Below are 14,262 nucleotides of genomic sequence, written 5' to 3' on the forward strand. Positions count from 1 at the left end.
ATATATATATAAAAATAAATCAGATCCTGTCATTTTCTTTTCTCAACCAGCCAATAGCTACCTATCACACTTGGAATAAAATCCAAAATATTTTCTATGATCTATAAATGCCTATATACGCTGGTCTGTGTTTGGCTTTTTGTTCTCTTTTACACTTAGAAGTAAAAACCATGAAGGCAAGGACTTAATTCACTGATATATTCTCAGTTCCTAGAAAAGTTCTATAAAAGGCACTCAATAAATATCTAAAGAAATAAATAAAAGGAATAAAGCAAGGGAGGGAGAGAGAGAGGGGAGAAAGAGAGGGAGGAAGGAAAAAGAAATGCAGTTATCTCTTGGCGTCCACATGGGATTGGTTCCAGGACCCACTGTGGATACCAAAATCCACAGATGCTCAAGTTCCATAGCTGGCTCTCCGCATCTGCGGATTCAACCAACTGCATCATGTAGTGCTGTGTGGAAAAAAATCCACATATAAGTGGACCCACAAAGATCAAATCCATATTGTTCATGGGTCAACTCTAACTGCAGTTCCAAGTTTTTTTTTACTCCCTGGTGGAAGAAATGAGTATTAAGCAAAACGGCAACAGGTAATCAATTGACAAGTATTTGTTAAAGACCTATTGCTGTGCATTTAACCGATATTTTTCTCTTTTCTTTCCCTGGGATAATGCTCTCAATGACTCAGTAGCTACCAGGGGAAAGGAACTTTGCAAAACCACTAAAACCTGATATGATGTAAAAGTAATTACTTTTCTTATGACTATCTTATGACTATCTTTTCTTATGACAACCCCTTAAAGGGGTTGGTACCACGTGAGTTAAAAATTTTAAAACACAAATACACATATACAAAGAAGTCCCTAAAACCTCTTTATACTAAGGCAAATTAATATTGTTAAATCTAACTGCTCACAGAATGATATTAAACAGCATTCCCATGATACCAAATCTTTATGATCTCTTCATAATAGAGGCTCTTGTGTTGAGATGACAGGCAATATAAAGAATCAACTAACCCTTTACTCAAAATTTAAATTTTAACTAAAAAATGCAGGATCAGGATCTACTGGCCTAATTAAAATGACCTCCATTTCCTCATGGGTTTCATATAGTACACAGCATATAACAAAACAATGGATTGAGCGGGCTTCTGTAGTGTGATAAGTCAAGATTCCATTTTAATTTTCTACACCAAGATATCCTCAGTCAAGTAAAATCGGCTGGGGCCTCAAAAAAGGCAACAGCTGCACAGCCAGCAACTGATGAATAATATTTGCATATTATAAGTCAGAGAAAGGTTTGCTGCTAAATATAATATGCAACCAATCACCTCACATGACAGCACTAGTGTGATGAATGAGGCAGAAAACTGCGCGGAGCAGGGATGGCCATGAAAGCAGGGGCAGCTGCAGCCTGCAGAGGGCCAGTGCCACAGGCTTCTGGACCATGGTTTCAACAGTCAAAATCACTCTTCGTGTTTCAGTGAGGGGCCAGCAGATGCCCAGGTTTTATTCAAAGGGATGTGCCAAAGAAGATGCTTTCTTGCCTGTCACTCAGCTCCTCAGGAATATACGTTGCAGCGGATGGTTGTGGTCAACAAAGACTGTAAAGGAAAATGGGTCTGAAATTTGAATTCCTCATTGAATTCTTCATTAACAAAACTTAAAGCTGTATAGACAATGCGGAAGTATGTCCAGAAAATGAAATGTATACTAGTATAAAAATGTTTTTGTTTGAAGAAAACAATACCATTGATAATCTAAGGACATAAAGGATTTTCCTGAGGACCCTGCACTATTCGAAGTATAGGAGTGTAATCCTGGTTAAGGATCTGAACCCCTAAGAGGCTTTAAGACTTTAAAACGTCAGATTCCTAGGCTTCACACCCAGAGGGCGATTCTAATTCCATAGGTTTGAAGTGAGACCACAGAAACACAAATTTTTTAAAAAAAGCCCCAGGAGATTGTGATGTAGCCTGGCAAGCACTCGATTGAGTTAGTTTGAGAACTACCAGAGGGAACACAAAAAGGATGTTGCTCCTAAGTTCGAAGATGATATTAAACTGAATTCCACCTCAGCAATAAGGTGGACTAAATAGCCTTTAAAAAATTCCCCCTACTATAAAAACAAAACACCTAAATAAAACGTTAAAAAAAAATTTCAAATATATGACTGAGCTTTCAAGAAGATAGATGTAATTGTCAGCGGCTAAAGGCAGGATGGGAGCACAAACCTTGAGTGTTTAAGGGACTACTAAGGGAAGCAGTCACCTGAGAGCATCCGCAGGTCCGCAGAGAAACAGAGCTGTGGTTTTAATGACTTACAGGGAACGGAGGATAGAACCAAGGCCTCTGTAAGATAGGAAGCTGTTTCAGAGATCCTAGGTAAAGCCAGAGCTGCCTAAGGCTACACCTGCAGTGAAGGTGAACTAGAAAGTAATGCACCCTGCAAAGGGAAAACAGCAAGGACATCGTCCCCTGAGGATTCTAAACCACAAAGTCAGCCTTCACACCTCTGAGGCCCTAATTATACTTCCTATGTCATACAAGATACACCAACTTGAGAACTATGTTTTAAGTGGTTTAAAGAGTTGATTTTACGATATAAAATTGTAGAAAATACATACTAATCTATGATGACAGAAAATATCAGAGGTTTCCTGGGAATGTGGAAGGTGGGCAGGAAGAAGAGGAAAGGACTACAAAGAAGTAGGAGAACATGTGGGGGGTGGGTGACAGATATGCTTATTATCTTGATTGTAGTAATCATTTCATGGACATATACACACGTACATATGTCAAGACTTGTCAAATTGTACACTTTAAATATGTGGAGTATATTCTATGTAAATAATACGTCAAGAAAGCTGTAAAAAAGAAATTCGATGAGTAAGTTAAAGAGCAGGTAAGACACAGGTGAGGTGAGAATTAGCAACCTGAAAGATCTAAAGGAAATTACAAGAAACTAGAAGACTCTGCAGCAAAGATAGATAAAAATGAAAGTATAAAAAAGGAGTTAAGAGATATAGAAAATAGAATAGTAAGGTCTAAAATACATTTAATTGAATCTCCCAAAGAAGTTAATAAAGAGAATGGGGAGAGGTAATAGATGATGAGCTAATTGCTAAGCATTTTTTAGAACTGATAAAAAATATCCATTTTCAGATTCAGGAAACACAAAAAATCTCGTCCATTAAGTAAAATTAAGCCCACACCATGATACATTACACTTAAACTGAAGAATAAGAGGACTTTAAAAGTAGCCAGAAAGTACAGACAGATTACTTACAAAGGAAAAACAACTATACCAACAGGTATTTTCTCACTAGAAACAACAGAAGACAGTAGAATAACATGCTGGGAGTAAATACAATCAAAATAGAATTACGTATCTAGCAAAATTATCTTTTAAGATTAACGGAAAAATAAAGACACTTAAAAACTGAAAGAATTTATTAGCAACAAATACTCACTAAAGGAACTTTTTACAAGTTGTGTTTTTTAGAAGACGTGTTTTTGGAAGAAGGAAGATGATCCTTTAAAGAAGACTTGAAATGCTAGAAAGAATGGCAAGTAAATAAAATTAATTTAATTTGGGGGGAAGTTGTATAAAATAATAATGTCTTATGTGTGTACGTGTGTTTTAAAGGATAAAACTTTAATGTTAGACAATAACACATGGTTGGGGGTTATGTGACTGGACTAAAGGACAGCAGCGTGTGAATACCACTAGAATTTAAGGTAAATATGCATGCTAGAAGTTATGCAGCAACCATCTAAAAGATGTAGATTTAGAATGGTAAAACCCACCATTCTGAAAGAGTAGAAATAGAGGATACAATTTCTAGAGGGGGAGGAAATGTAAAAAACAAAAACACCACAACCATCCAAAAGAAGATACAAAAGAAAGAATAAAGAAAGATGGGACAAATCACTAACTATGGTAGAAACAAATCCAAATAAATCAACAATCATCAAATGACACTAAATAAACTTTCCAGTTACAAAGACAAAGATTGCCAGATTGGTTTTAAAAATACATAATCCAGCTATATAAATCATATGAACACATGAAGAGTTGAAAATAACTGTATGAAAAATGTACTAAGCAAAAAGTAGCCTAAAGAAAGCTGGTATAGCTATATTAATATCAGACACAATAGATTTAAAGCAAAAAGAATTCATTTTTCAGATTAGGTGGGTCATTACATAATGACCAAAAATTCATTTTTCCAGGAAGATAATTGGTGTGCACCAAAGTAACACAGCTTCAAAGTATATAAAATTCTGAGAAAGAAAATGATAATCTCCTCAATGATCACAAAATCTATAGTAGAGATGTGCTAGGAAAGAAACCTCTTATAAAGGAGGGTGGTCTCTGGGTCAAAGTTATGATGAGGAAGTTCTCTGAAGGAACGATGGATCCTCTGTTGAACCCTGGGAGCTTTAGGTGAGAAATTATTAGATGGTTTCAGTTTTTCATGATTTCTATGTAACTGTACATCACTGTTACCCATTCAGTAAACACTAAGTTCTTTCTGGGCATGTGTGTACCTCACCTAATTTATGTAATTCTTTAAGGACTAGATACAAGTTATTACTGTACTTCCTAGAAGAAGTGATCTGGAAAACACAGGCTAAAACTCTGTTTTTGTTTCAGGGATAGATGACCTATAACATGTATGGAAATAATAGAAGGAATTAGGAAAAATTAACCTAAGAACCATTTGAATATAGATATTTAGCTTTCCTTCTATTTGTCTTTCTGTCACCAGAAGCTTTAAAATAATAAAGAAAAAAATGTGAAGGCAAGCTTCATATACATATATACTAAGACTAAAGGAGGAGGATGTGCACAGGCCAGACCCATCTCTAGAACTGCCAGCAGACAGTAAATATGAAGCCTAGTGAATGAATACATGTCACAGACATGCAAATAGGAAAGCAGGCCTCAGAAAATCTCCATCAAGCTTCAAGAGCAGGATTTGAAAAACTACTGCAACAAGCCAAAGGCCTCCACAGCTGAAATGACACAGTAAAACTAAACCTCAGCTAATAAGTGTCCAGCTAATGAAAGATGACCACAGTGCTCAGTTTCAACCTCAATGCAAAAAAAAAAAAAAAGAAAGAAACAAAAAAGCAGTAACTAAAACTGAAAGGTATCTCTTACTTTATGATTATTTATAAAATGAAAAATCAGAAATAGAATATTTAATTCAGTAGGGCTCAGGAACTAATTTAGTTCAAGTCACCTAGTCCCTTGCCCCTGGCAGGGTAACCCAAGCAAACTTCTCATGGAACACAGGGAACTTCCCCCATGAGGCCTGCCTTCCTACTAGCACCCTACCCAGTTCCCCAGAATGGTTTTCTCCTGAATCCTATTCACTGTGGGCCCTAATCTGTAACAGCTGCTAACTGGCTAATGCTGCGAACTTTCACCCTGTATCTCTCCAGTAGATCTGCATGGCTAATGCAGGAATTTCAGAGACAATGTTTTAATTCAGTGTTTATTTTAACCAAAGGGAAGCCCAGCACAGAAACAGTCTAAAATTGAAATCTTCTGATTTGAGTTGGAAAGCTCAAGAATTCCCAGGGCTCTACAAAGCCTAGCTGGAGAACTACGGCTCTTTCAATAAAATATCAACTGCAATGAATTAAAATGTCTGGAATAGTTAAGTCCATGAGTTCATAATATTAGAAAAAAAATTAAAACCCTCACTGATAACCTTTGGAGGATGGTAGGAGGTCAATTTATTATTTTCGAAGCTGCCTCTTCCATACAAACTATAACTCAGGATAACTGAACCGCTGATGAAAGGAAATTCTTTCACAAAAATTTTCTGGGTAATTAATGAAAGAAATGATATAATTAAGATAGCAACATTCTGCAGCTCCTAATGAAAAAATGGATCTAAGCAATGATCACGAATGGCCTTTAACATCACAGTGACAACCAAATGCTCTGTGCCTCTTGACAACAGTAAACAACACTTCCTATGAAGTACTCATGCCAAAAGAAAAAACAAAAAACCCCGCTGAATCTGATCAAGGCTTCCTCTCTAATTGCCAGTTTTATAGGACATATGGAAGGTAGAGGAACGTGTTAAACACCACCATAAGGATGAAAACAGCAAATCTAGAATGTGGGAAACTACAAAAGAGACCTGTTTTCTTCAACAAATAGACTGCCAAGACAGAAAGAGAAACCTATAGATTAAAGTCATCTCAACATATTACAATGTATGGACTTTATCTGGATCCCATTTCAACAAACTGTAAATTAAAAAGAAATTTATAAGACATCTGAGGAAATGTGAACATTGAGGAAATATTTAATGATGTTAAGGAATTACTAATTTTTAGATATGAGAATGGTATTATAGTTATGTTTTTAAAAAAATCCTTATCTATAGAGATACGTATCAAAATATATATAAAATGATCAGATAACAAGAATTTGTTAAAATGTAACCTGGTGATGGGGTAGGGTTTGATGAAACAACACTGGCAGGGAACTGATAACCATTGAAGCTGGGTGACAGACCATGGGGGTTCATTATACTATTCTCTCTACCTTTGTATGTTTCCATAAAAAAAGATTTAAAAGGAGGCAAGATAAGAAGGAAACATAACCAACTGCACTGTATGGACCTTATGTGCATAACCATTAAAAAAAATTTACCAGAGTATCAGGGAAATTTGAACACTGACTTGATATTTCATATTTAAATGATTATTAATATTTTAGATGTGAAATGGTATTAAAAATATCCTTATCTTTTAGAGGTATATACTGAAATATTTATGGGTAAAATGATATACTGTCTGTGATCTGCCTCAAAATCATCCAAAGGATCAGGATGGGGAAATAAGAAGAAGTAGAAATGAAAATTGGCCAGGAGCTGATAACTGTTGAAGCCAGGTGATGGGTAAAGAAGATTCCTTATACCATTCACTCTACTTTTGTATGTTGTACATTTTCCATTATAAAACATTTAAAAAAAAACACTACAGTGCTAGAAGTCAGAATAATGGTTACCTTTCAAGAGGGTAATGGGAGCCACAATAAGGGCTTCTGGAGTGGTAGGAACCTTCTATTACACAGGCTTGTTTACTTTGTGATAATTCATCAATCTGCACATTATGATTTGTGCACTTTTCAGTATATTATACTTCAATCAAAAAATATTTTTTAAAAGCAAGAGATCCACTACTTCAATGCAAGAGAAGACACTAAGGTAGAATTACAGGTACTACAGCAATCACTAAGAAAGTTTAGTGAGCAGAAAGGCAAGAGGATACTGTATGGCCCTAAGCAAATGCTGGATCTGGTCTCACTTTTCCCATCTCTTAAGGGAAATAGGAGCTGCCTCGGCCGCTGTTATGGAGCATTAAACGTAACAGTGTGTGTGAAAGTGCTTAGCACAGACCCGGGGCACACATCTAGCAGTGAACAAAATCTGCCTTTTGACTTTTATGTCAGAGGACCCAGCCTGCATTCATGGCCTGCTTGCCCTCTAGACTGCAGCATACGTATACGGCACTCGTGGTGTTAATCTAGACCTCCGTAGTAATAAATTACTCTCAGACGGGGAGCTGGGTAGATACCCATCAGCCCTCCGCCAAGGCTCTAACAGAAAACCACTAATGAGACTGAACAGAGGAGGCACCATAGCAGCACGACCATCCGAGAGAACCCAGCAGGTCTCCTCCGCTGTATTCGGCATGGAGGCAAAACCGCTTCAGACCAGGGAAGCCCACGCCCACGCCCACACCCACATCCAGGCACAGTCCCTCCCGAGCCGCGATCCACTCCACCCCACTCCACGCCCTCCAATGGGGACGCGCGGAATAAAAGCCTCATATCGCCCCCTCCTCCCTCCCCCAATCAGCAAGCCCGCACCAGATCACAGCGCCCAATCACATTGCTCCACATGCCGAGGGCAGCCCTCCGCGCAAGCGCGCATGGAGAGGCTTCCCAAGGCCAGCGCCCAAACGCCGGGCTCCACCGGCTGCGCGCGTCTCCGCAGAGGCCACACTGCCATCTACTGCCCGATCACCCGCATGTAGCCCCAGGCGTACTACCTGATTCTCTGGGCCCATACCCCAGCCCAAAGGCTCAAATAAGAATTAGGGAAAACATGCAGTAATATCACGTATGAACGCAAGTTTTAATTACATTCTCTTACACAGAAGAAAAAAAATATTGTCTCTAACAGCCTCTTTTTCTTCCAAGCAGTTTGAATTTCAAAACCTCATCTCACCTCACAATCTCATGTTTTATATATGAGTAAAATGAAGGGGCCTAGGGACTTGTTCCTTTCACATATTTCTGAAGCACCTACTATATGTCAGGGTATTACCTGGGGCGGGCATTATCATCCCTAATTTATAGATATAGGAACCGAGTTAAGGGACAGTTTCTGAAAGCTGGCAGAGCTGGGGTTCACAGCCAGCTGTCTTCCCCTCCAAGTGCAGACTCTTCACCACATCACACTGCATATGAAGGTACAAAGTGCTGTAAGAATATAGGATGAGGAAAAAATCAACTGACTCAACAGGGACTCAGGATGTACAGAGAGGATTATTAGCAGGGTTGTATTCAGTAAATGGTAGCTGGTACATACTGCTTTTCTAAGTACATTAATCTTAACAGAGAGGAGACAGTTACCTCCATGTGATACTTATTCATTGCAGATTATGCTCATTCTTTGGCAAAAAGCATCTGCTCACTCAGGAATCCATGACAGTTTTCCCTAGGTTTGTCTCCGAATAACAGAGATGACCCATACCAAGGCACCAAATATAATGGTCTTGTTTCCTAATTTTCCCTTCATACCTAGGAAAGTGTTAACAATAGCTTATATGAAATTCTTCGTTCTCGTTTCTGCACTTCCATAGCACTTTTCTTATAATTCACATATGGCACATCAGAACGAGCTCTGCAATATAATTAACTGAGCCCATTGTGCTTTCATCACTAGAACAGTGGTTCCCAGAAGAAGTACCAAAAGGCCCTCAAGGGCATTTTAGAATATGGAGGGGTATCTTTTTGACTGTCTAAATGACTGCAGGCCATTACTGGCACTTACTGGGTAGAAGACAGGAAAATTACGTAACTTGCAATCCCTAGACTGATGGACACATCAAAACACTGTCCCTGTTGGGAGCCAGTGTTTTCAGTATGGAGGGGAGATACAAACATGGACTAGAGGAAGGCAAGGAAGAACTCTGTAGAGATGAACTGGAATTGCAGGTTTCAGAATGATTTTTTCATAATTTGTAAACTATGTACATATAAGCTTATATGCATGTATGTGCACATATGTATGTTTATGTGTACATGTATACATGTTTTTCCTAGCTCTGTCCACTGAATGGGCAAAGCAGCAAAAATTCCATAGTAGCAAGGGGGACACCTAGTGCACAGATCTTGGTTTCTAATACCACTCCCTAGTAAAAGGAACCAGTGCTCCTTGGAGAAATACAGCTGACCCTTGAACAAAACAGGCTTGAACTGTGCAGGTCTATTTACACATGAATTTCTTTCACTAAATGCGTACTACAGGATTACATGCATGATCCGCAGTTGGTTGAATCCGTGGGCAGAAACTTGGCTAGGAAGAAACCACATATACGGAGGACCAACTTTACATTATATGTAGATTTTTGACTGCATTGAGGGTGGGCTCCTTTAACCCCCATTGTTTAAGGGCTAACCGTAATTGATTTCAGGGCTAGAGCAAGAAAGGTACAAGATGGAACACTGGGAGACAGCTTGAAATGCTTCTACTAGCCAAATTTCAGAGAACTGGACTACCAAAATAACTAAGGATGGTAATGAATCATTAAAGGGAAAAAAAAAAGAGGAATCCATAAGATCATACTGATAATAAACAGAGAAAGAAATGGGAGAAAAAGGGTTCTTGCTTACAGTAAATACTGAGTAATAATTAGTAAATGTGGAGGTATTAATGAATTTAGAAAACCATCATTTTGCAACCATCATAGTAAAGATTGACTTTGCAGATAAAACAGTCAGGCTGCATGGTAACTAACTATATGATAAAAATGAACAAAAAACAAGAAAGAAAATAATTGTTTACATAATTCAGGGAGACTAACTGTGAAGGCAAAATGAAATAGAAATTTGCAGGAAAGAAAAAATGATTTTGCCACATGTGAAACAACAGTCTAATTCTTTTTAAGGCTTAACAATGTGCTTATCTGAATTGGATTATCATAAAAGCATCATTTCACATATATCTCATACGAATATATGATGACAAACATGGAGTGACTAGAAATGACCCACATAATAGCCCGATAAGTACCTACCAAGGTGACAATCTTCTTTTTCTCTTGCTTCCCATTTGTGGCTGTCCACATATGCTGCAGAAAGTAGGCATCTTTTACCTGAGGAAAAAGACAATTTTTTCAACAGGCATGGTTTCACAACAGGTTCAGTTTATATACCTGTTTTATTAAACATATCTTTGCCATATTTTCCATTTACTAGATTATTTAAAGATCTATTATGAAACTGTAACCAACAGTTTACAATTCAGTTCATGACAACATGCATTCAACCTCTAACAAGCAGAAGATGCAGAAAGCCTGTTAAAATTTCTACCGTAACGTTATGAGCAAAAATGTTGCTAATTCTGTTCCTATTACTTTAGGACTAGGAGCCATTTGTTTCCACTAATGCAGAGCCTAGATGAGCCTTAAAACTCCTTCTTAGAACTAAAATATTTGCTGAACAGCTGTTTAACTCATTAAAAGACTGCTTTATCATTATTAGTTAGTCCTAAAAAATTTCCATCTGACTTGGATCAGCATATTTACCCTTATTTCACATAAAGCAAAGAGTAATATCTTACCCCGTAACACAGCACCCTAGTGGTAAATAACAGAAACCTAATAAGCCAAATCTGGTGTAACCCACAAGATGACACCTGTCACAATGACTGGCATACAGCAATGCTCAATAAACATGAGCTCAAGGAATTAATGAGAGAGAATGAATGGCAACCTAGAATTAAAACCTTTTGAGCTTCAAAGACACCATCAAGAAAGTGAAAGAATAACTCAGAATGGGAGGAAATATTTCCAAACCATTTATCTGATCAGGGACTTGTACCCAGAATATATAAATAACTCTTACAACTCAAAATTTAAAAAGACAACCCAGCAGAAAAATGGGCAAAGGATTTAACAGACATTTCTAAAAAAAAGAAAACACACAGATACATACATACACATAAATACACACACACACACACACATATGGCCAACAAGTGCATGGAAAGATGTTTAATATCATTTCCCATTAAGGAGATGCAAAATATATTTAAATACAACTTCACACCCACTTAGGATGGGTATAATCAAAAAGGCAGATAATAACAGCTGTTGATAAGGATGTAGAGAAACTAGAAACCTCATGTATTGCTGGTGAGAATGTAAAATGGTGCAGCCACATTGGAAAAGTTCAGCAGTTCTGCAAAATGTTAACATGGAGTTACCAGGTAACCCAGCAATTCCACTCCTAGGTATGTACCCAAGAGAAATGAAATCATGTTCACCTAAAAAACTGTACATAAATGTTTGTAGCAATATTATTCATAATAGCCAAAAAGGAAAAATGCAAATATCCATCAATTTATGAATGGCTAAACAAAATAGTATATTCTTATAAAGGAATATTATTCAGCAATAAAAAGAAATTAAGTACTGATACATGCTACAACACGAATGAAACTTGAAAATATTACGCTAAGGAAAAAGAAGCCAGTCACAAAAGACTACGTATTATGTCATTCCACTTATATGAAATGTCCACAATCGGCAAATCTAGAGACAGAAAGCAGCTTATTGGTTGCCTAGATCTGGAGGGTAGACAGGCAGAAAAACCTGGGTGGAAATGGGGAGTGACTGCTAATGAGTATGGATTTTTTTTGAAATGATGAAAATGTCCTAAATTGATTGTGGTGATGGCTGCCGTACAACCCTGTGTATATACAAAAAAAACATTCAACGTTAAATTGACTACTTTAAATGGGTGAATTGTATGTGAACTAAATCTAAATAAAGCTGTTTAAAAAAACTGAAAAGGAATGAATGGCAGACTATTACCTGAAGGTCATAGCAGACCATAAACCAAACACAACTAGAAGGCATGGGAGCTGATTAAGCACAGTATTTGCATGCTATTGTTATTCTCTATCCATCTCCCAACTAAAACAAATATAAATATGTCTGTGTGTTTATACACAAGACCAGTCCCTCCCTTGCCTTCAGCAGAGGTTGGGTCAGACCTTTACTAGAATAGTATGTCTAAATTTGAAGTCTAAAGTTTAAGCAATGAAGCAATAATATTAAAAGCTGTCAAAGACTGCCTCAAAGGGGAACTAAAATATTTCTTAAAAATAGTAACTATTAAAAAGTGCCTACATTTCAAATGGATTTTTTTTAAATGATTAGATGTTTGGAACTTAGAATACATTTTTCATACAAACGATGTTATAAATTGTCAGTTACATTCCTAGATCTGTCAAGAAGGATGAACAAAATGTAACGGCATTGATGGCATGACATTAGGTGTGTAGCTGCACACTAGGTCAGGAGTGAGCAGACCTGAGATTTAGTTTGAGTTTTACCAGCTGGTAGAAAACTTCAGACCGTGCAGTTGTAAGTGAAGGAACTGGCTGGGTGATATTTAAGGTCTCTGCATGCTCCAACAGTCTGACATAGAACCAAAACAATCAGTTCAGATAACCCATTCATAATTTACTGTAGCATTTCTATGCAAACCGAATTCCAATTTCTAAAACCAGGTAGATCTCTCCTTTCTGTGGGAAACAAGGGCAGCCCTTTTCTACGTGAGCATGAGCTCAGGAGAGGGCTGTTAACCTATATACTCCAGGATACCAGTGACTTAAATATTCTCTATTTGTTGTTATTACATTCTCTTACTTATTCTCTATTTCTTCTCCTAGCATATGTTTTATTCTAGCATAAGAAATCAGCCCTCCTTGTTCTAAAGTCAGAAAAGACAATTATCTAGAATTATGTTCATGAGTTTTGAACTGGGAGACAAAAAGCAGAGGAGGTGATGGTGGGGAAAGACAGGAGTGCCAGAATGCTGTGTGCAGTTGTTCAAGGAGATCACATGACCGAAAACAAAATTAGAACTAGTAAATTTACAAAAAATAAGCCCAGTAACTTTCATATATATATGAACTTTTAAATGTTTGCTTTATAAGAAAGTAACCAGGGCTTCCCTGGTAGCGCAGTGGTTGAGAGTCCGCCTGCCGATGCAGGGGACACGGGTTCGTGTCCTGGTCCGGGAAGATCCCACATGCCGCGGAGCGGCTGGGCCCGTGAGCCATGGCCGCTGAGCCTGCGTGTCCGGAGCCTGTGCTCCGCAACGGGAGAGGCCACAACAGTGAGAGGCCCGCGTACCGCAAAAAAAAAAAAGGAACCAGTAATCATTTTCCACCTCCATTGAGGATACAGTGAAAGGAAATAGGTATAAGGATAAAGAATTTAAATTTGGCAAGTGGAAAATCTTCCTAATAGAAACCAATGACAAACATAGGAATGAGTTACCAAGTGGGGTAGGCAGAATAATGTCCCCCCCCAAAAGATGTCCATGTCCTAGTCCCCAGAACCTGTGAATATTAGGGTACATGAGAAAGGGGGATTAAGGTGACAGATAGAACTAAGATTAGCACATCAGCTGACCTTAAAATGAGAAGACTGTCCTGGGTTGTCCAGGTGGGCTCAGGGTTTGTTTGTTTGGCCACACTGCACAGCATGTGGGATCAAACCAGGGATCAAACCCAAGCCCCCTGCACTGGAAGCGCAGAGTCTTAATGACTGGACTGCCAGGGAAGTCCAGGTGGGCTCAATATAATCACAGGTCCTTAAAAAGTGGAAGAGGGAGACAGGTTGTTAGTGTGATGCATGAAAGACAGAGGTATATAAGAAGGACCTGACTTGCCACTGCTCGCTTTGAAGATGTCTGAGAAAGGGACGATGAGTCAAAGAATGCAGGTGGTCTCCAGAAGATGGAAAAGACTAGGGAAACAGATTCACCCCTAGAGATTCCTAAAGGGAATACACCCCTTTCAACACCTTGATTTTAGCACAAAAAGACTCTGTATCAGACTTCTGACCTATAGAATAGTAAGGTAATAAATCTACGTTGCTTTAAGCCACCAAATTTGTGGTAGTTTGTTACAGCAGCAACAGG

At 38.1% G+C, this 14,262-nt stretch overlaps 1 protein-coding gene across 8 annotated transcripts in view; it reads right to left on the bottom strand.

Moving 5' to 3' along the window:
• Positions 1-14,262, bottom strand: part of MRPS27 (mitochondrial ribosomal protein S27) — a 126,586-nt gene that overhangs the window by 109,630 nt on the left and 2,694 nt on the right. For all 8 annotated transcript variants that reach the window (XR_012330722.1, XR_002175314.3, XR_002175312.3 and 5 more), the window contains exon 2: positions 10,341-10,418. Coding sequence is in view for 1 of the 8 variants with exons in the window: in XM_019929879.3 (XP_019785438.2) it covers positions 10,341-10,418 (78 nt within the window). In the remaining 7 variants the exon portion in view is untranslated. The remainder of the gene's footprint in view (positions 1-10,340; positions 10,419-14,262) is intronic.

This window comes from Tursiops truncatus, chromosome 3 (assembly GCF_011762595.2).
Source record: "Tursiops truncatus isolate mTurTru1 chromosome 3, mTurTru1.mat.Y, whole genome shotgun sequence".
NCBI lineage: Eukaryota > Metazoa > Chordata > Mammalia > Artiodactyla > Delphinidae > Tursiops > Tursiops truncatus.